At 41.1% G+C, this 26,735-nt stretch overlaps 1 protein-coding gene across 3 annotated transcripts in view; it reads left to right on the top strand.

Annotated features, from left to right (window-relative positions):
- Window positions 1–26,735, top strand: part of KCNAB1 (potassium voltage-gated channel subfamily A regulatory beta subunit 1) — a 398,866-nt gene that overhangs the window by 2,788 nt on the left and 369,343 nt on the right. The window contains exon 1 of one of the 3 annotated variants that reach the window (XM_024741198.1): window positions 21,166–21,465. The exons of the other annotated variants lie outside the window; for them this stretch is intronic. Within the exon in view, the coding sequence (XP_024596966.1) occupies window positions 21,224–21,465 (242 nt within the window). The 5' untranslated portion in view covers window positions 21,166–21,223. Of the gene's footprint in view, window positions 1–21,165; window positions 21,466–26,735 lie in introns of those variants that run through there. 3 annotated transcript variants of the gene reach the window in all.

The raw sequence follows: 26,735 nt of genomic DNA, 5'->3' as shown, positions 1-26,735 counted from the left end.
ATGCACATTAGTCTGGTGGTAAGTAGTTCTGACTCCCTTTCTGGGACTGTGTTTGCATATAGGACTATGTATGAAACAATCTAATATAATTTGCTTCATACTGACTGGCCATTTTGCATAGTTGTCTGATGACCCAGTGATGCTGATGTATTTATATGATGGCTCATTCCTCTGCATAGCGAGGGAGGGTAGTGCAGGGGCCAGAGTCCTGGAGTTGGAGGCAAAGGGCTAGCATTTACTTCCTGTGTAACTGTGGATGTGATTTTTAAAAAAATTTATTTGTTGTTTTTATTTTTTATTTATAAATTTATTTATTTATTATTTTTGGCTGCATTGGGTCTTCACTGCTGCACACGGGCTTTCTCTAGTTGCAGCGAGCGGGGTCTACTCTTCGTTGCGGTGCGCGGTCTTCTTATTGCAGTGGCTTCTCTTGTTGCTGAGCCCGGGCTCTAGGCGCGTGGGCTCAGTAGTTGTGGCGCGTGGGCTCTAGAGCACAGGCTCAGTAGTTGTGGCGCACGGGCTTAGTTGCTCTGCAGCATGTGGGATCTTCCCAGACCAGGGCTCGAACCCGTGTCCCCTGCATTGGCAGGTGGATTCTTAACCACTGCACTACAGGGAAGCCCTGTTGTTCTTAAATAACATTTTTTTTTATTTTACAAAAGTAACATCTGAACTTGGTAGGAAGTTTTAAAAACAGAAACATAAAAAGAAAGGGTAACCACTGGTAACATTTTGGTGTGCTTTCACCTAGCCTTTTGAATTGGAATCATACTATATTTTTTCACTTAATAGTATGACAGCCTATTTTGTTATCTTAAAAACCATTTAAAATTTTCTAAGGACTATATATTATGGCTGTATTATTGCTTAGCCATTCTTATTTTACTATTTATCATTATCATAAATAATATTATAATAAACATCTTTATATCAGACTTTAAAAAATCATATCTCTGATTATTTTCTTAGGCTCTATTTCTAGAATTGGAATTAATGGGAAATATTACATATATAATATTACCTATACATATATAAACTTGTATATATTTATTCTTAATGCAATTGCTTTCTGAAAATATTTTTGCAGTGTACATTCCCTCTGGTAATATTCTAGAGTGCTTATCTCATTGTTTTTTCTATACTAGATAGTGTTTATTTGGAACCTATAGGTTGAGTTTTATAGTTTAACAAATTGTTAGGTAGGTTAATTAACTTTCCTGAGTTTCAGTTTCTTCGACTGCAAAAGAGGACTAATAGCATTATAAAGGACTGTTGTAAAAATTAAATGAGATAATGTAGAAATGATTTGAAAAGTAATGTATTTTGCTTTCAAACTCTTTGAAGTAAGGGTCAAGATGAGTCCCCATGTTGTGTATGGTGTATTTAAGGCTTTCGAAGATAATTAAGGGTGACTCAACATATCTAGCAAAAATGTGCACTTCACCTAGAACCTGACTGCCGAGGATCCTATTGTGCTCAATTAAAATTTATGAGCGACCACTGTGTGTTCTTACAGAGGCTTTTTAGGAATTCATACGATCACCACCCTCCTGGAGAAAAGTGACTTACAGATCGAATAGAAAGAGCTTTTAAATACTATCAGAATTAACATTCCAAACCAGAACTGACTGAACTTATTTATTTGAACTGACTGGACATTTAGTCGGACAAGGCAACATATGAATGAATGTTGAGCTATAGCATTTCAATAGTGATTTCTACCATCTTAATAAATGTTTATTAGTTGGAGAGTAGTTACAGTGAGTAGTTATATTTCTAATATTTCCTCTCTGCTGTCAAAGCTCCCTGACTTCTTAGAAGTTATTAACTTTTGTGCGCTTCCAGAGGATCAGACATGGTCCTACGGAAAGACAGGCAGTTCTCCCAGGTGAGTTTTGGTGGACTCAGTTCCTGCCAGCAGGGCAGCAGGTGATCCATGAGCATAGCAACCTCTGGCTTGGGTTTATGCAGGAAGATCTGGCTGTTGAGAATCAAGCCTGTGGTCAGGGAATGAACACTGAAGAGCTGTTGATTGAACATCCTTTCTGTACAAAGACCTATAAGTGACACAAAGGTGAATTAATTAAGAATTCTGCCCTCAAGTTAGGTGCAGCTTAGGGGAGATGAGACATGTATGTAAATAAGAAGTGCTACATAAAAGAATCATAACAGAGCTCGGAGGAAGGAGTGAGTGCTCCCAGCTGCAATGATTAGATCTGGAACCGCAAGATGCACAGGACTTGAGCAAGAGGAGATGGGGGCTGGGGAAGGCAACCCATGTGGGGAAGAGTGTGAGCAAAGGCACAGACGTTTGAAAGTATGGAATGGGAATGGAGAGCTGCTTCTATTCACAAGGCTCCTGCAAGCATCCTGGAAGTGTTCTCAGAGGCTGGAGCTGGGAGCATGGCCAGGAGAATGAGAAGAGAGGAGACCATTTCAGAGACTTGGGAGTTGGGCAGAGACCAAGTGTAAAGGAGAGGTGGAGCATGGAGGCTACTCTCAAGAAGATACAGTGGAGGTGGGGAGGGAGGATGATAGTTGAAGTCTGAAGCAGGGTCGGGGAGAAGTATGCAGGAGAAAGCAGATGTGTAGAAGTTTGTGAGCAGATTGGAGGAATCCAGGGGATAGAGAAAGTATGTAATGCAAGTAGTGAAGCAAAGTCCCTAAAGAGGAAGAAAATGGATTTAAGGGCACCAAATGCAGGTGCTGGCTTTGGCAAAGGGAAGTGTTGGTGGAATCCGGTGATGAAGAACACACTTCTGTAGTCCTGTAGTCTGCAGGCTGCACCCCAGTGGCACCACCTGCCAGATGGAGACTCTGGGCCTGACAGAGGCAGCTGACTTGGGGATTAAGGTCATAGATCCTGGAGCCAGGTTGTTGGGTTCAAGCCCTGCCTCTGGCACATAGTAAGTGTATTATTATACAAAAGTTCTAAGCATAATCCCTGCCCTTGTTATTATCATAAAACTATTATTGGATCTATCAAAATTAGGGATGCCTCCACTTTCTGCAGTCTACTGACTCTACTCTGGTTCTGTAAATGGGTATAAGAATATCAAGCTCAGAAGACTAGTTTTAAATGATGTTTAAAACTAGACATGTTTTAAATGATGTAAAACATATGCTGTAGATTGGACACGTGATCAATTTTGGTCCCCTTGTCACTTCCTCTTCCCCCTCCTCTATCGACCTACAACATGGTGAACAGCACCAGTAAAATGATGTCAGTATGGATAAAGAAGATGTGGCACATATATACAATGGAATATTACTTAGCCATAAAAAGGTACAAAACTGAGTTATTTGTTGTGAGGTGGATGGACCTAGAGACTGTCAGAGTGAAGTAAGTCAGAAAAGGATAAACAAATACCATATGCTAACACATATATATGGAATCTACAAAAAAAAAGAAAATGGTCAGAAGAACCTAGGGGCAAGACGAGAATAAAGATGCAGACCTACTAGAGAATGAAGATACGGGATGGGGGGGGAAAGGTAAGCTGGGACAAAGTGAGAAAGTGGCATGGACATATATACACTACCAAACATAAAATCGATAGCTAGTGGGAAGCAGCCGCATAGCACAGGGAGATCAGCTCGGTGCTTTGTGACCACCTAGAAGGGTGGGATAGGGAGTGTGGGAGAGAGGGAGATGCAAGAGGGAAGAGATATGGGGACATATGTATATGTATAATTGATTCACTTTGTTATAAAGCAGAAACTGATACACCATTATAAAGCAATTATACTCTAATAAAGATGTTAAAAAATGATATCAGGGATGACAGAGTGATGGAAATAGGCTACAATGGAATAACTCTAAATTTTTAAACCAATATTTTTTTCTTAGAAAACACTCTTGATTAGATTTTTTTCTTATTAAAGAGAAAGCTCTTCTTTTTTTAAAAAGATGATATATATTTCTTAGAGCAGGCACACTTTCTTTAAGTCTATAACTCTTGGAATATCTATATGAGAAATTACATAGAAGTATCTTTCCAGAGATATTAGAATATGAGGACATTGTTGGGTAGTTTACTGTGATTTTAGACATATGCTAGAAAGAATGCTTCCTAGCTCGTTGTCCTGTTGTTTTGAATATTAGCGTAAATCAGTCTGCTGAACGATTGGATGAGGAATGAGAGGGTGAACCTGAATAGGACAGGGATTAGGTAGCCAGAGCAAGTTCCTAGCATCCCAGCAGCAGCCTCTAGGGAGACGTGGGTCCTTAATGGTGATGATGATGTCCTGTGACTTAAGGGCCATAAGGCTGTACTTGCCGTGTGCAGCTGTACCTCCAGGGTGGTGAGTCAGAAGCAGACATACCTGGGCAGGCACACCCACCCTCACCGTAGGGACTTGCTTCAGTCTGCATCTCTGTGATTGCTATTTGGGTTGTCTGGAGAAAATTGACCCAGTTTCTCACTGTTACATTCCTATGTTGGGCCATGTTGCTGCGTGTCCATTTCCTTCAGAAGAATTGCAGACACGTTGAAGGCACTGTCTATGTCTTGGTCCTCTGACTTGCTGTCAGGGTTCTCTCCTAACTGGATGTTAGTGGATTATATAGAGCACAGCAGCTGCAGTTCCTCTTCCCCTGGTATCCTCTGCCTTTCCAGAGGACAGGCTCGTGCAATGGCAGTAGCATTGGTTGAGGGGTTTGGAGACATGATTTGAATCCCATTTTGCTCCGTGACCATAGTTAGGTTTTAAAAGTTCTCCAGAACCACTGCCCCCTCTGTAAAATAGAAGACTAGGCAAGATGATCTCTTTGGGCTCTTTCCAGCTCTGAGAATACATGGTATAATGATATCATAATCCAGAGTGAAGGAGCAGAGTTTGATTTTCTGCTCACTGACCTTTATAGGGACTGTGCAGTTGTGTTAACTCTGAAAGAAAAAGGAAATGAGTTGATGCTTCGTTCTGAAGTTCTAAGAGCAGTAGAAAATTCTCTTTGATATTTAGAGTATATCATTTTAGTAATTGATTGACCACTGCCAGATATGTTTGATTTTTTAGAAAATAAATTATTTAATAAATTCTTTAATAGAAGGAGAGTCACACAAACACCTTCAATTTGTAATGTCCCTGCTTATGAAATGTTTTCACCTTCATTATCTCGTGTGCCTTCTCGCAACATAAATCACATGTTCTTATTTCCTACTTTCTGATGGGAGAACGTGCCTCATGAAGGTGGCCTGTCTGATCGTCCAGGCCTAGACCTTGGGTCTCCTGGTACCTCAGCCAGGGCTCTTTACTTGCTTTCAGTGTTTCCAAAACTATGGCACACTAGTTGTACCTGAGATGATGTTGGGGGACATGTGGACATTAAATCTCTCAGTGGTTTTATATTTGTTTTCATGAGCATTAGGAAAAAATGTATAACTTACACCTTAAACTTATGAATTCATGGTTATCGTGTCAGGGGACAAAGCTAAGATTTAAAGTGAGTCAGTTTAAAGGAAAATATTCAGTAAATATGAGTAGAGGTGGAACTCAGATCTGACAAAATCCTGAAGATGGTTCACAGAAGACTATTTAGTTCATCTCCTTCATATTTATCAAGCACCTATAGAGCATCATGCCATCTGCCCAGGGCTTCTTATATTCATTCTATTTAATCCATACAACAGCCCCATGGACTTGTTACAACCCACATCCTCTCTGATGAAGAACATGGCTCTGCTTATTCACTTTCTGTCTATTGCTGCTTAATTTTTTCTTCTCTTCCCATCAAGAGACTAAAAGATTCCCTGGGCTGCCTCTCTGAGAATAGGCTCAAGTATATTCCAGGTTACCTCTTTGAGCCATTGCTATTTTACTCCATGTCCAAGGTCAGCCTTTCTAGTTCTGTCTCTGTATATTGAATATTCTTCTCCTGGGGTGGGGTGACATCATGCTGTGATTTTAAAATTTAGCTTTAGTTATTTAGCTTTATTTTATACAGCTTAGGTATATTTTATATAGCTTGGTTTATTAATTTTTTACATTCACCCTTCAGCTTGTTGTGTACTTCTGGTGTTAGTCAACGAGAGACATTGTACATCTTGCTTTCTGTATAAGCCTCCGGGGCTATATAACCTGGGGGCAGATCAGCACGAGCTCTGATGTCAGGCCAGCCCAGTTCTGAACTCTGACTCCACTGTGCACTACCCACCACTATCTATGTGACTTTGGACCTCAGTCTCCTTACTTGTAAAATGGGAATAACAATATTAGACATTCATAGAGTTGGGAATATTAAATGAGATATCTATCAAAGGTTTAGCACAGTGCTGAGTGCATAGAAAGGACCCTTCAGCAAATGCTATTATCACTGTTCCCCTTTGGAGTGCCATCAGCCTTCATCTGTTACTTTACTTCCACGGTCTTTCTTTCTCTGGATTCCTTCCGTGTGCTTCCTAAGCCTGGGAAGATTCCTGGACTCTAAGAGAAAGGTCTTGACATGCTGCTTCCCTCCTTGCTTCACTTAGAACCCTGTTCTTCTAAGTTTTACATTTATGCCCTCATTTAAAATCCTTTTTGATTAGCAAGGACCAAATGTCTGTCTGACATGTCCTCTCTCCATGTGGAGAGGATCAGTCCATTGTCTTTGGAATAGAGAGGCCTGGGTTTAAAGTATGGCTCTGTTGCTGGTTAGCTGTGTGGATTTCAGCAAATCGTGTAGCATCACTGAGCCTCAGTTTGTTCATCTCTATGGTGGAAATAGAAACATCTGCATTCTCTATCTTCTAGGATTTTAAAGGTTAGATCCAATAGTATGTGTGAAAATCCTTGGTATGCTATAAACCACTATCTATATATAAATAATCTATATATCTATATCTATATAAACCATAACCACTATATGTTTGCTACTTTATTATTTTTATTTTCTTCTGCCCTGAGACGTTGGCTCTGATTCAGTCTAGAACATGGCTTGAGAGCATGGTTACCCCTAATCTGCTTCTCTAGTAAACACAAGGGTAGATACAGCCACACTTCTCTCCCAGACCGTGGGCAGGGTTTCTTGGGTACACTGCAAAGACCATAACACCTGCCTTCCTTTCCTAATATCAGCAACTGCTTACTGAATACCTATTATAGACCCAGCCCTTTCCTTATATTATTCAATTTAATCCTTTCTAATAATCCGTGGTGTGGCTATTTTTTATCATCTCCACTTCATGGGAGGAAACTGAAACTTAGAAAAGATCCTCCCCATGGTCAGATTCGAGTAAGCAATAGAAATAGCACTTGAACCTGGATAGTGGGCTGCAGATGTTACCTCTTAACCCCACAGAATATTTCCTCCCCAAGTTTGGGTTAATTGTGGATGGCTACTGAGATGTTACTTTAGTAATTTTTCCTTCCACTTTCCATCACAGTACAAGGTTCTTTACTGGAACACAGTAAGGAATCACAGCTTCCCTCTTCCTGCTTAAGGTCCTTGCCTTTGCCCTGAAGGGCTGGGAGATGTCAGGCAGCAGCTCAGATGGGGAGGAAGTCACTCAGGTGGAGAGCAAAGCTCTGTGCAATAGAGTGGATTATGGATTTCAATATTTCTTCAGGCTTCTCTCCATCAAAAGAGCTATGTAAGAACAGAGGCCCAGGAGCCCCCCAAGCGGCATCCTCTATTAGATGAATTTTATTAGATGAATTTAACTCAATTTCAGATCTTAGGTTTGAGTCAGACTTTGGCCATCTCCCCTCACACAAGCTCTAAGAGGATGCAAAGGTTACACAGCAGCAGCTGCCCCAGCCTTTCCAATATTAGATTATGGTTGTCGCTAAATGGCATGTGCTAACGTTCTGCCAGAGATTTTCACTGTTGTATTTTGTGCTTTTGCTTTGCGGGAGGAGGAAGCCTCATAGTTCTGAGGAGCACTTGCTCCCACTTCTCTGGAAAGGACAGTTGAAACAATGTTTCCTTTCCCCAACAGCCTTTCTAGCGACCAGAGATACCATCAGGTGTCAGTCTTACAGTTTTGGAGGAAAATCTCCATTCCAAGGCAAGACAAATTGGGAGTTTTTTGTGCATTGGCACACACATTGCAACCTAATCACAAACAAAGACTTGCCAAATATTTCTTCAGTCATCAGGAAATTAAACTGGGCTCCAGACCAGATATTTGGTTCTGGTTTCCAATCCAGAAAGAGCTTATTAAGGTTAGGCTGTGGGTAAATGCCCTTTACAAAATAAAAGTCCATTGATTTTTTAATTAAAGGTAACCCTAGCTGCTAAATCCTGAAACCTCATTGACCTGATATAAGAAAGTTTATTTCCTACTCATGTAAGTCCAGTCAAGGGTAGGAAGTTCCAGTTAGGTGGGATCCAGGCTGATGCAAATTCTGTCATCTTCAGCTTTTGTTTTCTAAGCTGGCTGGTGGCTGAGTATTGACATTGATCCAGCAGACAGGAGAAGAATATAGGGGATCATACGGAAGATCACTGTAAGTGGCAGCTGTGGATAGAAGTCACATTGGCTGGAATCTAGTCACATGACCACACTGAACTGCAAGGGAGGCTGGGAATTGTAGTGCAAATGTGTTCCTAGGAAGAGAGGAAAACAGGCAAGGTGAGCAGCTGGCTGGTCTCTGCCACAGAACCATGGTCAGAGCAGAGTGAAGGAGGTGCTGAGGTAGAGTCTGGCTGCTTCCTGTAACAGGGAGGGGCCAAGGCACTACTTTCCCTTCAACGTTATTCCTCAGGACTGACCCGCCTGACCTGGCCTTTGCCACATGGTGGGTAAATCTCTTTTGGCTTCTCTACTTGGAACTCAATTTCCCGTTTCACTGAGAAGATTGAAAAGATTGATGGCCTTTCAGAAACCTGCAGATGGTGATTTGATATCAGCTTGGCAGGCATTTGGAACACAGCCTTGCTAATGTCAATCCATGGGTGCTCAGCTCCCATTTTGAACCTCTCAGAGTTTTTTTTAAATTACCCTAAGAGTCACATATGGCTGAATGAGCCAGGAGCCTTCCTGCAGTTTCTGTTTTATTCCTACTGCAGACGGTTGTGAGGTGGAGTTGCCACAGTGCAGCATGTCACCCCTTCCCATGGTAACAGCCACAGGCTCTGGCTGACAGCTCATGAGGCAGGATAAGGCACATGGAAACAAAGACCAGAGAGCCTTGTTGAGAGCCAAGAGAGCTCACTGATTCAGTCTGTTGTTTCAGAACTGGGCAGGTATGTGTCTTTAAGAGGAGTATCTACGATAGTATGTTCATTCAAACAATGTAATCATTACATATGTTTTTCTATAATGCACTTGCAGGATTCTTGAAGACAGATAAGCCAGTTGCTCTGTTCCCAGCAGCAGGGTGCACCATGGTTTTGAATATAATATTAGTAAAACTGCATATCATTTATGATGTTCTGGCATTCCTTCTCCATTTCGCTATTCTCACACAAGATACATGCACATTTTTGTGTGGAAGGGTGAGGAATTTGAGGAACAATTCAAGAGCCGTTTTTAAATCAAGTTTGAAATAGTTCACTTAAAAAAAATCAAAGCCCAAAGTGCATTTTGTAGCTTAATCTTCATATTTAATTTGATTATAGCAGTGAACATTAGGCATGAAACAAGCTGCCCAAAAGGACTGTTGAATTATTCAATTACCTATGGGACTGAGGAGGTGATAGTCAGCATAAACAATTCCACAAGTGGGGTGCATTAGAAAGATCAGCTCTTTCTGTCTCCAAGCTTAGTAAATTGCATTATGTGACTATCCAAACAGCAATTGCTTGTTGAACAAACTATTAAATGCTTAAGTCTGTTTGCAATATTTTAGGTTCCAGATGGTCATTTATATAAAAGAAATGGCAAAAAAATATTAAGTGTAAATGTGTTTTAGAAGTATTTTCAGTTGAATGAATTTCCAATGAAGTCAATATTCAGAATTCAAGGGCACTCTTTCCCTATATACAATATTGAAAGAATTTCTAACAATCAAACTAGAAAATTAAGCAGAAATGCATTCAAGAGGTTTGATCATCTGTTATGTTCATTTCTGGCAATATGGTGATACATGAGGCAGGCTTCTTGCCCTGAATAATCTCAGAGTCTTCTCAGGGAAGACAAGTCTACAATAACATTTGTATCGGTGTGATGTTTGAAGTGTGAATGAAGCGCTATGGAAATAAAGATAAGGAAATAATTAGTTCTACCAGGAGGCGGGGAGACGGAATAGAAATGTCAGGGAAAAATACACTCAAAATGCACCATTTCAACTCAACTTTTATAAGAATATGCAGGAATTTGTGTGTATGTGAACCAGCAAAGAGGCAGGTAGGAAAGGGGCAGCAGAAAGAAGTGTGTAGTCTGTAGCTCAAAAAGAAAGTTGACTCTTTCCTGGGCTAGAAATCAGCTAAGCCACTAAGTTACTAGTAACAGGGAAAAAGTTGGTGAGAATTGTCAAGATAATATTCCTAAATGCAGGAAATAATTCACTGTTAGGCCTCGTTCATCTGACATTGTCAGAGAGTGAAAATCTTCAGTCAAGAGATTTTCTCCAGTACCTGAAGCTTTCTAATTTAACTGTCAAGAATTTATTTTAACTTTTTAAACCTGAATAAGCAACTTGACACCTCTAGTTTATCTCAATAAATGTCAACTATTGTGCTATGTTAAAATGTCTTCAGGGACTATTAAGGTCTATAGAACTATGTGCCTTGAAAATTAGAGGCCTTGTTTTGCTATTTGATTTTTAAATGTTGGCTTCTATATTTTTCCCCCTCCATGACTTTTTCTGTATCCTTACCTTGCTGTAAATTTTCCTTGTGCCTGTCAGGATGTCTGCCTCTAATAGCCCTTTTCATCAAATTTGCTATCTTTGCTGAGGAATGGGAAATAAGAAAATCTGTCTTGAATTATGATCAAGAAGGATTGGGTTTATGAATTGAGGTACTCTCCCAGGAGGTTTGAAATGTGGGCTTTGTGATATCTTATTTGTTCATTTGTAGATTCCTGGCGATGTTATATCTAACCAGGTTGCTAAAAAGGTGACCTTTAAAAAAATTCAGTTGTGTTTTTAACATCTTTATTGGAGTATAATTGCTTTACAATGGTGTGTTAGTTTCTGCTTTAAAACAGAGTGAATCAGCTATACATATACATATATCCCCATGTCCCCTCCCTCTGCATCTCCCTCCCACCCTCCCTATCCCACTTCGCTAGGTGGTTACAAAGCACCAAGCTGATCTCCTTGTGCTATGCGGCTGGTTCCCACTAGCTATCTATTTTACATTTGGTAGTGTATATATGTCCATGCCACTCTCTCACTTCATCCCAACTTACCTTTCCCCCTCCTGCATCCTCAAGTCCATTCTCTATGTCTGCGTCTTTATTCCTGTCCTGCTCCTAGGTTCTTCAGAACGTTTTTGGTTTTTTTTTAGATTCCATATATATGTGTGAGGATATGGTATTTGTTTTTCTCCTTCTGCCTTACTTCACTCTGTATGACAGACTCTAGGTCCATCCACCTCACTACAAATAACTCAATTTCGTTTCTTTTTATGGCTGAGTAATATTCCATTGTATATATGTGCCACATCTTCTTTATCCATTCATCTGTCGATGGACACTTAGGTTGCTTCCATGTCCTGGCTATTGTAAATAGAGCTGCAATGAACATTTTGGTACATGACTCTTTTTAAATTATGGTTTTCTCAGGGTATATGCCCAGTAGTGGGATTGCTGGGTCATATGGTAGTTCTATTTTTGGTTTTTTAAGGAACCTCCATACATACTGTTCCCATAGTGGCTGTATCAATTTACATTCCCACCGACAGTGCAAGAGGGTTCACTTTTCTCCACACCCTCACCAGCATTTATTGTTTGTAGATTTTTTGATGATGTCCCTTCTGACTGGAGTGAGGTGATACCTCATTGTAGTTTTGATTTGCATTTCTCTAATGATTAGTGATGTTAAGCATCCTTTCATGTGTTTGTTGGCAATCTGTATATCTTCTGTATACCTGTCCATTGGTGAAAGTGGGATGTTAAAATCCCCTACTGTGATTGTGTTACTGTCAATTTCCCCTTTTATGGCTGTTGGCATTTGCCTTATGTAATGAAGTGCTCCTATGTTGGGTGCATAAATATTAACAATTGTTATATCTACCTCTTGGATTGATCCCTTGATCATTATGTAGTGTCCTTCTTTGTCTCTTGTAATAGTCTTTATTTTAAAGTCTATTTTGTCTGATATGAGAATTGCTACTCCAGCTTTCTTTTGATTTCCATTTGCATGCATATCTTTTTCCATACCCTCACTTTCAGTGTGTTTGTGTCCCTAGGTCTGAAGTGGGTCTCTTGGAGATAGCATATATATGGGTCTTGTTTTTTTATCCATTCAGCTAGTCTGTGTCTTTTGGTTGGAGCATTTAATCCATTTACGTTTAAAGTAGTGATTGACTCCGTGTTAGCCACACGGCTCAGAAGAAAAGTGAGAATAAAAGAAAGAAAGCAAGAAAAATAAAATAAAATAAAGTTATTAAAATAAAAAATTTTTTAAATTATTAAAATTTTAAAAAACGCAAGCAAGAAAGAAGAGAGCAACCAAACCAAAGAAGTCTGCTGGGAGAGATTTCCCTTTCTCTTCTTTGTTTGCACAGCTCCCGGGGTTCAGCTTTGGATTTGGCCCCATGTCTGTGTGTAGGTCACTGGAGGGCGTCTGTTCTTCGCCGAGACAGGACAGGGTTAAAGGAGCAGCTGATTCAGGGTCTCCGGCTCACTCAGGTGAGGGGAGGGAGGGGTACTGAGTGCAGGGCGAGCCTGCGGCGGCAGAGACCGGCATGACGTTGCACCTGAGGGGTGCCGTGTGTCCTCCCGGGGAAGTTGTCCCTAGATCACGGGACCCTGGCAGTGGCGGGCTGCACAGGCTCCCGGGAGGGGAGGTGTGGGTAGTGAGCTGTGCTTGCACACAGGCTTCTTGGTGGCGGCAGCAGCAGCCTTAGCGTTTTATGCCCGCCTCTGGGGTCTGCGTTGATAGCTGCGGCTTGCGCCCGTCTCTGGAGCTCCTTTAAGCAGCGCTCTTAATCCCTTCTCCTCGCGCACCAGGAAACAGAGGCAAGAAAAAGTCTCTTGCCTCTTGGGCAGCTCCAGAGTTTTTCCCGGACTCCCTCCAAGGTAGTAAGCCTCTCGGGCTGGTGAGTGCCGTTCGGCACCGATCCTCTGTGAGGGAGTCTCTCTGCTTTGCCCTCTGGACCCCTGTTGCTGTGCTCTCCTCCGTGGCTCTGAAGCTTCCCCCCCGCCCACCCCCGTCTCCGCCTGCAAAGGGGCTTCCCAGCATGTGGAAACTTTTCCTCCTTTACAGCTCCCTCCCACTGGTGCAGGTCCCGTCCCTATTCTTTTGTCTCTGTTTTTTCTTTTGCCCTACCCAGGTACATGGGGAGTTTCTTGCCTTTTGGGAGGTCTTAGGTCTTCTGCCAGCGTTCAGTAGGTGTTCTGTAGAAGTTGTTCCACGTGTAGATGTATTTCTGATGTATTTGTGGGGAGGAAGGTGATTTCCACGTCTTACTCCTCTTCCATCTTGAAGGTCTCCTCAGTTGTGATTTTATTTGAACTAACATTGGAATCTTTGGGAAAATGCCAAAAGCTGTACATGCCTCCAGTTGAAGTTTATCTTGGAATAACCCTTAGAGACTTTAGAAAAGCAAACCATGTAGATGCAATTTTTCAAAATGTTGATGGGACACTTGTGCTCTTAATTGTATAAATTTCCCCAGGTGAAAAGAACGTTCTATCATAAATAAAGTAAGCAAAGTGAAGCTATTCATTTGTCTTCCACGGCAGAAGCACAGGGCAGGTTTTTCAGCAGATTGATTTTCAGCAGGATTGCCTTGGCACTTTAGTCAGTGATGAAACATTTATAATTATGATACAGTGCAATGACATTTCAAGAGGCAAGGTAGTACACGTGGGGCTTCAAAATACATAAACCAGTATAGCGTAGTTAACTCTGAGGAGGTAATATTGTTTTCCCTATTTTTCTGAGGAAGAAACAAAACTGAGCACTCACATCACACAGTAGTACATTGTTGGGCAAGGCTTTAAACTCCTGTCTGTCTGGTTTCTAAAGCTCCTGGAAACTTGTACTTTATTCCAGTCCTTACAATAACTGACTTTTAATGTTGCCAATTTACCTGGATGTTTCTTTCCTCATTGGTAAAACAAGAGAATTGAACCAGCTGATTTCTAAGATTTCTTACAGTTTCAGTAGAATCATAGATTTTTTAGATTAACCTTAAGTGCCCAGAAGAAGATGATGAAGAGGTAGATTGGTTCAGACGGAATGATCCCAATAAGACCTCTCAACAATGTGTCATATCACAGCACTGAAACTATACATTTTTAGGCCTTGGTTTGTAGCTGAGGTTTACCTATAGGCCTCCCAGCCTTGTCTCGGACAAGTTCTAGACCCTGAAAGAATAATGTGCAGAAGACAATGGATGAGCCCGTTGGCAGAGCAGGAGCAGTAACCGCAGAGGTGAGGGAGTCTCTGCTGCTTTCAAATCTGCTTTCTGAGTAGATGCTTAAGGAGGGATGGAGGGATTTCTCGCCAGATGAGGAACAAATCAACTTTATCCAGATAATCTTTCACTTCTCTTTAGGAAGGAGAAAGTGAAGAGGGTAGAGACCCATAGACCCGTATTTAAAGCCATCCCGTCCATTTTGCAGTCATGTAGCCCATAGCATTGAAATCTCCTGAAAATTGTTGCTTGCTCAGTCTGTCCACATCGGATGCATATAGCCAGGCCTGCTGTTCACTGCAACACAAGGGCATCATCCACACAGGCTTCAGTGTCGATGGGCAGTCCCTTGAGTTGTGCAATGCAGCAGGTGCTATAACAACAACCACCGTTCATTCTGTGCCAGCTATTCAGATACCATATTCCCTTTAATCTTTGCAAGGCTGTGTTGTAATATGGTGAGGTGTATTTTCCAGAGGAAGAAATGGCACTCAGAAAGTGCCCGTGGTCAATCCACTACTTTGCTGTAGGGGTAGGAATCGAACCCAAGTCTTCCTGCTTTCACAGTCCATGCTCTTTCTACCATACTCCACCCCCAATCCGTGGAAATTCTCCAAGTCAGGCCAAAGCAGACTGGGATAAGGGGGGAACGTGCTCTTAGCATTTTGGAAGCATTGCTTCAGTGATGATTCGACAGCATGTGACCACAATACTATCCTGACCTCAAGCCTTCTGTGGCTCAACATTACTTAAAAAGAGAGTGTGGGTTAATTAAAAAAAAAAAAAAAAAAAAAAGAGAGTGTGAAGCCCATATAATAGGACTAAGGCCTCACGTCCCACCTTGCTTCCTCCTCACCTACCTCTTCTCCGAGGCACTCTGTGTCCCCAGTGGCCATATTTCAAGGCATTTCTGGCCACAGAGTGTACTTTTGCACATTGCAGCCCCATTGGCCACTTCCTTTGCATTAGCCTTAGAACAAAGGCCACGTTTTGTCATCTTTTGGGACACTTGCAGAAAGAGCAAGAGAGTCACACCCAAAGTAGTGAAAGGAGACTTGCTGCAAATACCAAAATTCAAAGATGCTTTCTGGTTGTGGATGTGGGTCAGTGTGGGATAAATGCAGGTGCAGTGAGATACCAAGGGTCAGTCCTGCGCACAAGCCCTTTAGTCAAGGAAGAGACCCGAAGACCTGGTGGCCCTTAAGTATGCTTCTGTTTTTCTTAAGACAAGGCTACAATGTGTATCTCTGTGCATATGTTAGCAATATGACAATTACACCTCGGGGAGGGGTTGTTTTTATGTTGTAGTGCAATAGTGTATAATATACCAGCTGCAAGGATAAGGAGAAGAGATAAAGCAGGCTGAGACTGAGGTGGAGGCGCTGTTTTTGGGAGCTGAGGCTGCCTTAACAGGGGCTCTCCATTACTCCCATGCTGTAACCCCATGCACTGAATGTGTGTCCCTTCCCCAGTCCTGCTGGGACGGTTTTATTCTATTCCTAAACACATTTTGGCCTAAAAGGAGGTGAGAGGGATTGTCTAGAAAAGGTCCAATCAATGATAAACAAACTTTCAAGATTAGCCTTCTTGCTTGATTGCAAACCTCTGAAAGAACTCCCTCCACCCTTCCAACCCCTTCCCTTTCCTGCTGCTGTCACTGACGCTGGGTTTCCATGTCTCCTCACTGCTTGCCGGTATTGTAGCTCATAGTGCTCTGCTCTGTAACCTTTACTGGTCTCCCTCCTCCCCTCTACTGTGAGCTTCTCGCAGTAAAGAGCAAAGATAATGTTTTCTTCATTGTGTGGCGTTCATACGACCCACACATCTTTAACTGTGCTCTCACCGCATACAACTAGACCTGCAGGGAGCTCTGGCAAAGGTGAAGAGAAGATGGTAATGACAAGAAGAGAAACTCCTCTGATGGTTCCCAGTGGGATTGGAGGCAGACGTTTCAGTCAGGTGACTGCTTTCTGTCACAGCATCACCTGCAGAGCAAAAGGACGTAGTTCCCATAAGTAATCGGAATGGGAAGGCAGGCTCGGATCTGTGGTCTGGTGTCTCTTGTCTAAATTCATTTGGACAGAACCAGCACTCCTTCACCCCAGCCATGGAAACACAGTCCCATTCCCCTGGCCTCACTAGCTCCTGCTTCGGTTTTCAACTGTAGTCCAAGACAACTTTTAGATGACAGTACCCTGTCCATAAATCTAGGATACGGTGTTTAATAAGTCACCTCTTTAGCCAACAAAAGTTTAAAATTAGGCTATAAATACAATTGGTATATTCCAAGAATAATAGCATCAATCTCATGGGCCTGGTATGTTAGAGAACTAGCTAATAATTCATTGAGTCAACACAGGAAGGGTTTTCATCTCTGCAGAATTTTAGCCCAAGTAATTTTTAAGACTCACAGGACATCAGATCTGGAAGAATCTTAGAGATTACTTAAGCCTGAGCTCATACAAAAACTAAGGGGACAGAGAGGTCAAGACCTGCTCAAGGTCACACAGTTATTTATGAATGCTGAGCAGGTGTGGATAAAGCCTGTTCACCATCCAGGGCTATGTGAGCTTCTATTTGTGACTTCTAAGTCCCAGGGCCTCTTGCACCCCATCAGCAGAACATGGTTGGAAGCATCACTCTCATCAGTTGGCCATGTCATTTTCCCCACACTCTGCTGACCCTGGGTTTGCATAATAGTTCAAGATTCTGAACAGTATGTAGTAATTATCATCCCGAGACACAGAAAGACAGCAAGACATTAACTGTCCCCCTAGCTGCTCAGAGCCATTTCTTATAGTCTTATACTTGTCATTTAAAGTTGATTTTCATTTGCATTGACAGCCAAAGAGACACACAGTTCCCTTATAAATATAGTTTCTACTCCCCATCTTCAAACTGGGACTTTTTATGACAGTTTTCAACTTTTAGAACTTAGTGAAAAGAAACTTCAGTTTCAGACAAATACTGGCTTTCTTATCCCTCTCTCCTCTCTTGGGCCTGGTTCTGTATTCAGAGGGCAGAAAAAAACATTGAAGGGGGCTCATGTCTCATTATTCACGACTGCTCTTGTAGATCACCTCTGTTTCTTCCTTGGCTGGAACTCCACTGGAGGAACCACTTCTGTGGCTGATTTAACCAGTGGCTAGCGTAAGTGATTGAGCAATAGATAGAACTTTACTTGGGAATTCGAGTTTCTCTTTAACTCTGTCCTGCTGCCTGATTTCTCTTCTAACTTTTCTGGCCTTCTCCTTGTAAGCTTTTATTTCTCTCTTGAGGCTCAGAGCTTTGGCTGCTGGGGTGAAAATGGAAACAGATTGACAAGGGGAAAGGTAGCTTTGGGGAATTTAAAATTCAAGCAAGTAAACCATTAATATCCTTGAAGTGTCAGTCATGCACAGAACACCATGCTGATTATTATGGAGGTCACAAGCTTTTGCCAGATACAGTCGTCCCTCCCCTCAAAGAGGAGTAAGTCTAGAGGGGGAGTTAGATGTGCACTTGCAGGAGGAGGTATCTAATACTCTGGGGCAATATATTATCATTCTGTGTTTCCCAAGTTAGGTACAAGTACCACTGGTGGACAAGGAGATGATATTAGTGTGTACACAGATAGAGCATTAAATAAATTTGATTCCAATTGTAAAGGTGGTATATTCCAATTTCAATTTCCTCTCAATTCTTCTGATAACCTAAAAAGAAAAAAGAGAGAGGAAAGAAAAGAAAGTCTCAGATCTGTGCTAAAATACCTTAAATACCTCTCTAACTCCTTTTAATCTTCTCAATAAAAACTGAAAAGATAGGACATTTGGACACCAATAATTTCCACCTACAGTTTAATACTATTCTTCATTTTAAATTTTATTTATTTTTTACAGTTTGCATTCTATTTTATTACAAGTGATAAAGTTTTTCTTTTTATGATGCTTGTAATGTTTCCTTACTGAATGTCTTAGTTAGGGTTGCTGTAACAAATTACTATAGAGTATGTGGTTTAAGCAACAAACACTTGCTTTTCATAGTTCTGGAGGTTAGGAAGTCCAAGATCAGGGTGTCAGCATGGTCAGGTTCTGCTGAGAGCCCTCTTCCTGTTTTACAGACAACCATATTTGGCTGTGTCCTTATATGGCAGAAGGAGAGTGAGTTAGCTCTCTGGCCTCTTCTTGTAAGGGCACTAATCCCATTCATGAGGGCTCCACTCTCATGACTTAATCAACTCTCAAAGACCTCATTTTCAAATACCATCACAATGGAGATTAATTTCAACACATGAAAATTTGGAGGGACACAAACATTCAGTTCATAACATTTAGGTTAAAAAACGCAAGCTAACTCCAAACGGTAAACAAATAATGGTATAGGTGTTACAAAAATATGGCAAAAACCATTGGGGATGTGCAAATGTTTGGGAACAGTTTAGAATTGTTAAGTGAATGCCTTAGAAGTGAATTGCAAGATGAATTTCAAGGAATGATTGTATACCAGGGGCTGGGATCTCAGGGAAGAATTCCTAGAGGAGGTGAGCTTTAAGGGAACATTTGAAGGGACTGGCTAGAAGCCAAGTGAGCAAAGATATGGTGATTGGTGGGCTGGGAGCAGGAAGCCTGTTGAACTGGATGAACCATTCATGTCCAGGAGTCATGGTTGGAGGAGAGTCACAGCTGGAATCACAAGGTGGAAGGACCTTATATGAGGAGACTCTTTGCTTTTTTTTAAACTTTGTATTTTCAGATAATTATGGATTCACATGCTGTTGTAAGAAACAATACAGAGAGATCCCATATCCCCTTTACCCAGTTTCCCCCAATGATGACATCTTACATAACTACAGTTCAAAATCTCAATTAGGAAATTGACAATGATACAAGCCACTGACATTATTCAGACTTCACTCATTTTACATGCACTCGTGTGTGTGTGTGTTTGTGTGTGTATTTAGTTCTATGCAATTTTAGCACGTGTGTAAATTGGTGTGTCCACCACCATAGTCAAGACATAACAGTCTTCTACCCTTTTATAGCCAGAGGCACCGTCCCCCACTTTCTTCTTCCCTCTCACCTGGCAACCACTAACTGGTTCTCCATCTCTATAATTCTGTCAGTTCAAAAATGTGATATAATTGGAATCATACAGTATGTAACCTTTGGCATTGGCTTTTTGTCATTCAGCATAAGATTTACCCACAATGTTGTTTGTATCAGTAGTTCATTCCTTTTTATTGCTGAGTAGTATTCATAACACGGATATACCATGGTTTACCATTCATCCTTTGTAGAAAATTTGGGTTGTTTCCAGTTTGGGGCTGTTATGAATAAACCTTCTATGAACATCTGTGTACAGGTTTTTGTGTGAACATAGATTTCATTTCTCAAGAGTAAATTTCTGTTTCATATGGTAAGTTTGGTGTGTTTAGCTTTATAAGAAACTGCCATACTCTTTATGGAAGTCGTGGTACAATTTTATATTCCTACCAGCAGTTTATGAGTGATCCAGGTTCTCTGAATCCTTGTCAGCATTTAGTGTTATCATTTTATTTTAGCTATTTTGATAGGTGTGTAGTGATATCTCATTGTGAATTTAGTTTGCATTTTCCCTAATGGTTAATAATTAAACATCTTTTCATGTGCTTATTTGCCATTCCTCCTCAGTGAAATGTCTGTTCATACCTTTTGTCCATTTGCTCATTGGATAGTTTATGCTTTTATTCTTGAGTTTGAGTTTTTGTTTCTTTATATGTTCTAGATATAAGTTCTTTGTCAGATATGTGATTTGCAAATACTTTCTCTCAGTCTGTAATTTGCTTTTTTCATTCACTTTACAGGGTCATTCACAGATCAAAAGTTTTGAATGTTGATGTGATCCAATCTATAATTTTTTCCTTTTATGGATTGTGCTTTTGGCATCAAGTCTAAGATTCTTCTCTTAGCCCCGGTTCCTGGAGGTTTTCTCCTAAGTTTTTACCTAGAAGTTTTCTAGTTTTACATTTTACATTTATGTCTGTGATCCATTTTGAGTTAATTTTTGTAAAAGTGTGAGGTTTTAGTCAAGGGTTCGTTAATTTTGTTTGTTTGTTTTTGCTTATGAATGTCCAGTTGCTCCAGCACCGTTTGTCAAAATGCCTGTCCTTCTATTGAATTGCTCTTGCATCTTTGTCAAAAATCAATTGGGCATATTTGTGTGGGTCCTTTGCTTTTTAAAGTCACCTTATTAATATTTCCTATCATTTGACTGTAACATCTGAAAAAGAAAAATGGTGTGGGCCTTTCACCCAAATGAATCATGTCACTAGTATAATAAATTATTTGATTATGGAATATTTGATGATTTAGAGAGATCTCATTACACACTCATGAATCATCCCCAAGGCCTTATGAGAAGAGAATATTTGGCCTATCTCCCACCAAAATATTTCCTTTTACCTAAATAGAAAGACATGGGGAATGGTGCCCATACTTTTTTTTCCCCAGGGCCAATAAGGGGTTGCTTAAGTTCGACTTTTCAAACTTTACAGGGACGAGAAATGCGATTGGCCTTGGTCAGGCTTCGTTTTGCACAGGCTTTGGCAGGAACTTATAACCGGCAGTTCTGCCAGGAGCTCAGGAGCCTGCTCACATACAAAAACGATAAGGGACATCTAAGGAAAACAAGCTGCTCCCTTTTAGGGACACACCAAAGCTAGATAACCCAAGATAATCATAGCAAGATACAGCCAGTCTTAGAGCTAAGTACTGTGAAGTTAACTTTGCTTCCTTGAGTTTTTGAAGTATGCATCTGTATAAACCTGCTTGTGCAGACATCCCCAGCCCCAAGCTGGGTCTGCCCAAATCCAGTGAATCGGCTCTGAAATGTAGACGGCACCTAGCAGTAACAAAGCCTCCGCCTCAGGCAGCCTGTTGGCCTGTTAGGTCCAGTGGAGCAGCGGAACGGAAATATCTGGAGAAGTTTTTACGTGTCCATGGAATTTCGTTGCAGGAAACCACCAGGGCAGAGACGGGCATGGCTTACAGGTACTTGCTGGTTGCAATGTTATCCAACCAGGGCACTGCACTGAAGTCAAAGGTTGTTGTTATTAAAGAAAGAAGGATTGAAATAGCAAAAAAAAATACTATATAGCAGAAGGAAAAGAAAAATGAACGCAGTGAGCCCTCTTCTTGGGCTGCCTTAGTTTTTCAAGCTTTAATTTGTCCACTTTCTCTTCGCTTCAAAGATTACATAAAGATAGTCCAATTCACCTGTGGAAGTTCCCAACCTTGTGCCATTAGAAATGTCTTTGGCTTGATACTTAAGCAAAAGTATGTGATTTAGCAGACGTAATGAAGAATGGGTGCTCTATTCTTCTTAAGGGAATTTATAAATTAAGACTAGAATTTTTTTAATGCTGCCTGGCCTTCAAGGCTGTTATTTTCTTTTAAGCCTGAATCATGTGGTTGTGCTAATAGCTAATAAAGTAGTTCATGAGACTGAGCAGGTTCTTGAAATAACAGCACTTTTTATCAGTGTAGCCCAAGATAAATTACTGGTTGTTCTCTAACCTTCCAATACCATCATTTATTCTGTGAAAGATTAACAAAAAGGAGAAATTTTTTCCTAGTATGGGGTTGGATGTATAATCTTTTAAAATTGCTCTGGAATGGGAAGATCATTCTTTTTTCTGAGCAATTATTGTTCAAACCTCTATAAGATATGTCTGTGCTTAGCTAAATCACCCAGCTGTACCCACACAAGTACTTCCTTGACAAATGCCTAGAGTTTTAAATATCCAGGAAGCTGAGCAAAAGCTGTTCAGAGGGACAAAGGTGCTGGAAACTGAAAACAAAAACAAAAAACAAAACCCGGAGCCCTTAGCGTTTATAAAGAACAGTTGTTTTAGCTCAAGTCAAAACTTCCAGTTCACAGAATAAGATTGTTTTTGCATAGACAAGATGTCCCTAAATGATTTTATTTTTCTATAATCAAAAAGTTTATTTTAATGCAGTACCTACTGCTCTAGTTATCAGCTAATTTGATTAATAAAGCAATTTGCAATGAGATGGCTCATCTCTGGAGAGCAAAGTATTTCACACAGACTCTTTTTGCAGAAAAGGGCTCCTGCAGAAGACGAATGAAGTCTTCTAGGTTTATAGGGCATATAAACATAAGACAGCTCACCCCATCATGCTTTAGAAGTGGAGCCTAAGAAGAATCTAACAACCTTTCCAAGAGAACCTATGGCTCTACACCCTAGGATGGAGGAGATGATGTCATTCCTCACCCACCTTTCCTGAATCTGTCTTTACTAGAAGGAGCTACCTTCTCTCTGACTCTCCGTATTCTCTCACTCTATTCTCCATGCTTTCCTTGACCCTCAGTGGTAATAATGGTGGAATATAGATCTGGTGAAGATGGACTGTTTCGCTGTTTCAAAAACAATGTGTCTTTGCATCTTTGTCCCAGGATGGGTGGTATCACCATGAACACTTTTATAAATCTTCAGAGGGCAGGCCTCTTTCTCTCAAAGTCCTGGTTTGAATATCTACTACATATTTTGTGATGTGTGCCAGTGTTAGACAAAGATATGTTCTAGGACAGTGTTTTCTAAGCACTTATGGAGCACAGGAACGCTCCCTTCAAATAGGTAAGAACAAAGGTCTCCTAGTTGAGGGTGGGGGCTTGGAGCCCACCTGCTTGAGGGGAGCAGTCATCCCAGCTTGGTTTCCCAGGCACGCCTGCAGATCCCATCCTCTGCATGGCTTGAGAGTACAGTTCTGAGGTGACTCTTCAAGATGCCTTGGAGAGCAAGGCTGGCAGGTCCATCTCACAGAGGCAGGCTTTTAGGCAAGCGTATGTGCCACTAGACCACATTCTTGTAGGAAATGGGACTTAGAAGATCATTGTTCCTAGATCAGAATATGAGGAGAGAAAGTACAGTTAAATAGATACTTGGCCCCAGAAAATAGCCAAGGCTTTGAATTATGATGAACTTGCTATTCTCTGCCACCTCTTCCTGACACATGTCACCTTTACCCCTCCCCACTCCTTTCTCCAAATGTCCATAGTACTTTGTCTATTCTTTTTTCAAGGCACTTATTAAGTATCCTTATTTAAAACATTCTCCTTTAAGCATTAGGGATGGATTTTTAAGGAAGAGTATCCAGGTTCTCTTGGTTCCTGCCCAACCTGGCTTTTGACCTTGACTTCTTATAGCTGTAATTGGGGTTAGGTGAGGAGACTTTTTTATTCTTCTTTACCTTGATTTCCACCTCCCCCCAAGACCATGGCTATGTTAAAAGACCTCATTCAACCTGCCTTTTCTATTTTCTTCTTTCTGAAGGGTATTATTTCATGTGTAGTGGAAAGAGAATGGGCTTTGGAGTTAATCAGGCCAGAGTTCAAATCCCAGCTCTTCTGCTTTACAAACTGTGTGACACTGGGAGTCATATAAGTTGGTGTGACATATAAGTTCCTAACACACAGTAGATGTTCACTAAATGTAGGTTCCGTTCCTGCTTATTCTGTGTCTCCTGTCAATCATTCTGGGGGCAGGGGATGAAAGTCCCCTATAGCTGAAACATACAAATGGAGAAGATAGAGTATTCTCAGAAAGAAAAGAAAGAATTAAAAACTTTGCAATAATAACCCTGTGTATATGCTAAAAATCATTATGTTGTACTTTAAACGGGTGAATTGTATGTATGTAAATTATATCTCAATAAAGTGGTTAAAAATAATAAGAGAAGTTTTTAAAAAATCTGCAGTAATTCACAATCTGTGTAGGTTTCCATGCTGAGCTTAGAATTCTGAGAGGTCTGGAAGAGCTGGGTAAGCTGTTTTCTCTTCCTAATTTGGTCAGATGCCATTGCAGCCTTCAGCCCAATACCAGCTGCTCGGGTCCCTCGATCATCTGTGAGAGAGCATTATGTTGTGTTTCCATGGAGATTTGGTTATATTTCTAACTAAGGGTGACCAGGGGAGGGAAAAAAATCAGTAAATATGCAAACACATGTATCAACTGAAAAGAAATGGGAGGAAATTGTTTGAATGTGGTGTAAAAAGTGCCAAGTTGCTGTGTCGATCCTTCTGTTGGCTTAGAATTTTCAGCAAAAATAGAAGTTTTTTGTGAATTCATTTTTAAAATATCTATGAAATAGTCACCCAAGAGGGTCCTTCAGTTATTTCTAGGAGGCTATCTCTATTACAAAGCATTGGACTCTGAGCCAGACAGTGAACCTGAGCTTGTGTCAAAGTAGAAGTACACTGAGAATTAGTTTTATGGACAAAGCACAAAAACAATCTAGATGGAGTAAGGATGCAGTAGACACCCAGCTTTGAAGCAATTTTATAATACTCACATAAGCCGGGAGGAACTCAAATGGATGTAAAATGAAGGTCTAATCCGAGGGACCCCAAACTTTTTCTGTAAAAGGCCACATAGTAGATATTTTAAGATCATGGGCTACATCTGCCTTTGTCCTACCTACTGAACTCTGCCCTTGTAGGTGGAAGCAGCCATTGACAATAAGCAAAGGAGTGGGCGTGGCTATGTTCCAATTACACTTTACTTATGGATGCTGAAATTTGAGTTTCATATAATTTTCTCATACCACAAATCTTCTTCCTTTTTTTCCTCCCAAACCATTAAAAAAAAAAAGCCAATCTTATCTTACAGACCATATGAAAACAAGTGGCAGGCCAGATTTGGCCAGTAGGCCATAATTTGCTGACCCCTGGTCTAGAAAACAAAGCTTTCAGTTGTACAGACTATTTATTTGTTGTGTTTATTTATTTATTTTTAAACCTCCTTGTTTCCAGAGGTATTTAAGGTGCCCAACTGCATATAATTCAGAAAGATAAAAATAAATTAAAAAAGAGGTAATTCACTGGTGGTCCAGTGGTTAGGACTCTGTGCTTTCACTGCCGAGTTCAATCCCCTGGTTAGGGAACTAAGATCTCACAAGCCGCGTGGTGTGGCCAAAAAAAAAAAAAAAAAAAAGAATAGAACCAGGAAAATTTAAAAAACGAAAATGACTTTGTGTTCCCACTGCTTGGGACCCAGGTTCGATCCTTGGTCAGGAAACGAAGATCCTTCAAGCTGTGGGGTGGGGCAAAAAAAAAAAAAAAAAAAAAAGTATGAGACCTAGAAAGATTAAGAACAGGAAAGGAAGGCAGCCTGGGGTGAGTGAGGGTGACATGGGCAAGCCATGCCCTTGCACCTGGATTTGGCCCTGCGCTTTCCAGTAGCACCAAGCTGGGAAGAGGGCCATGGAGCTCTTTACAGCAGTCTCAGGGTCCTTTAGGTGAACACGAGCCAGCTGCTCAGGGATGGAACACTTCTCTCTGATGTGGAGATCAGAGAGAAAGTTCTCTCGTGGTTCTTCGTTGTGTAAATTAATATCTTCAAAAAATGTCCTTGTAGTAAACACAGCAGTGTCCTCGGGCTCTTTCTCGTGGGGCCCCTAATATTAAAAAGGGGCATTATATAAAATAACAATTCAGTAAAAGCAAGTGGGTGTGGTAGAAGAAATGACATTGGTTTAATAGAAACTGCATCAATTAGTTTGAAATTATTTATACTTAAAAAATTCCCCAATAATAATGACACAGATTTTGCTATTTTATAATGACAGGGCTTGTCCAGGTTCATGGAATGAAACAATTGTTTCTCACATTTAAAACAAATGCTATTTGCCAACCAAAGACAAAATTTTCTATAGCCTTGAGCAGAAGGTGGGAGGGGACAAAAGAAGAAAAGGAGAGGTGGGGTGCGAAGTTTTGGAATTATTGATGTGGGACAGACCTCGGAGATAATCTGCTCCAATTTCTGGTCTTACAGCTGGAGAAAACTGAAGCTCAGAGATGTGTTTCCAGCCAACAACAAAGCCCTTGTCCTTTGGGTCCCAGTCCAGTGCTCGCTCCATAATCCATATTTATTCCCAGCCCTCCAACCCCCATCCCACCCTATGCCAACACACACCCTCACACACACACCCCACACCATACACATGCCATACACACACACCACACACACAGACACACCCCTACCACACATAACCTCACACACATCACACACACACCCACATACCCCCTTAGTCCACACACCACACACACCCCCCATACCCACATACCACATATACACACCCCACACACACTCCATATCGCCACACACCACACACATCACATATACAAACATACACACCCACACACCACACCCACACACACACCCATACACACACCACACACATGTACACACCCTCCCACATACCACACCCACACACCCACACCCACATACCACATATACACA

Source organism: Neophocaena asiaeorientalis, unplaced genomic scaffold (genome assembly GCF_003031525.2).
Source record: "Neophocaena asiaeorientalis asiaeorientalis breed wild unplaced genomic scaffold, Neophocaena_asiaeorientalis_V1.1 scaffold556, whole genome shotgun sequence".
NCBI lineage: Eukaryota > Metazoa > Chordata > Mammalia > Artiodactyla > Phocoenidae > Neophocaena > Neophocaena asiaeorientalis.
The sequence above is the reverse complement of the archived record's forward strand: the minus strand, read 5'-3'. Positions and strand labels throughout refer to the sequence as shown.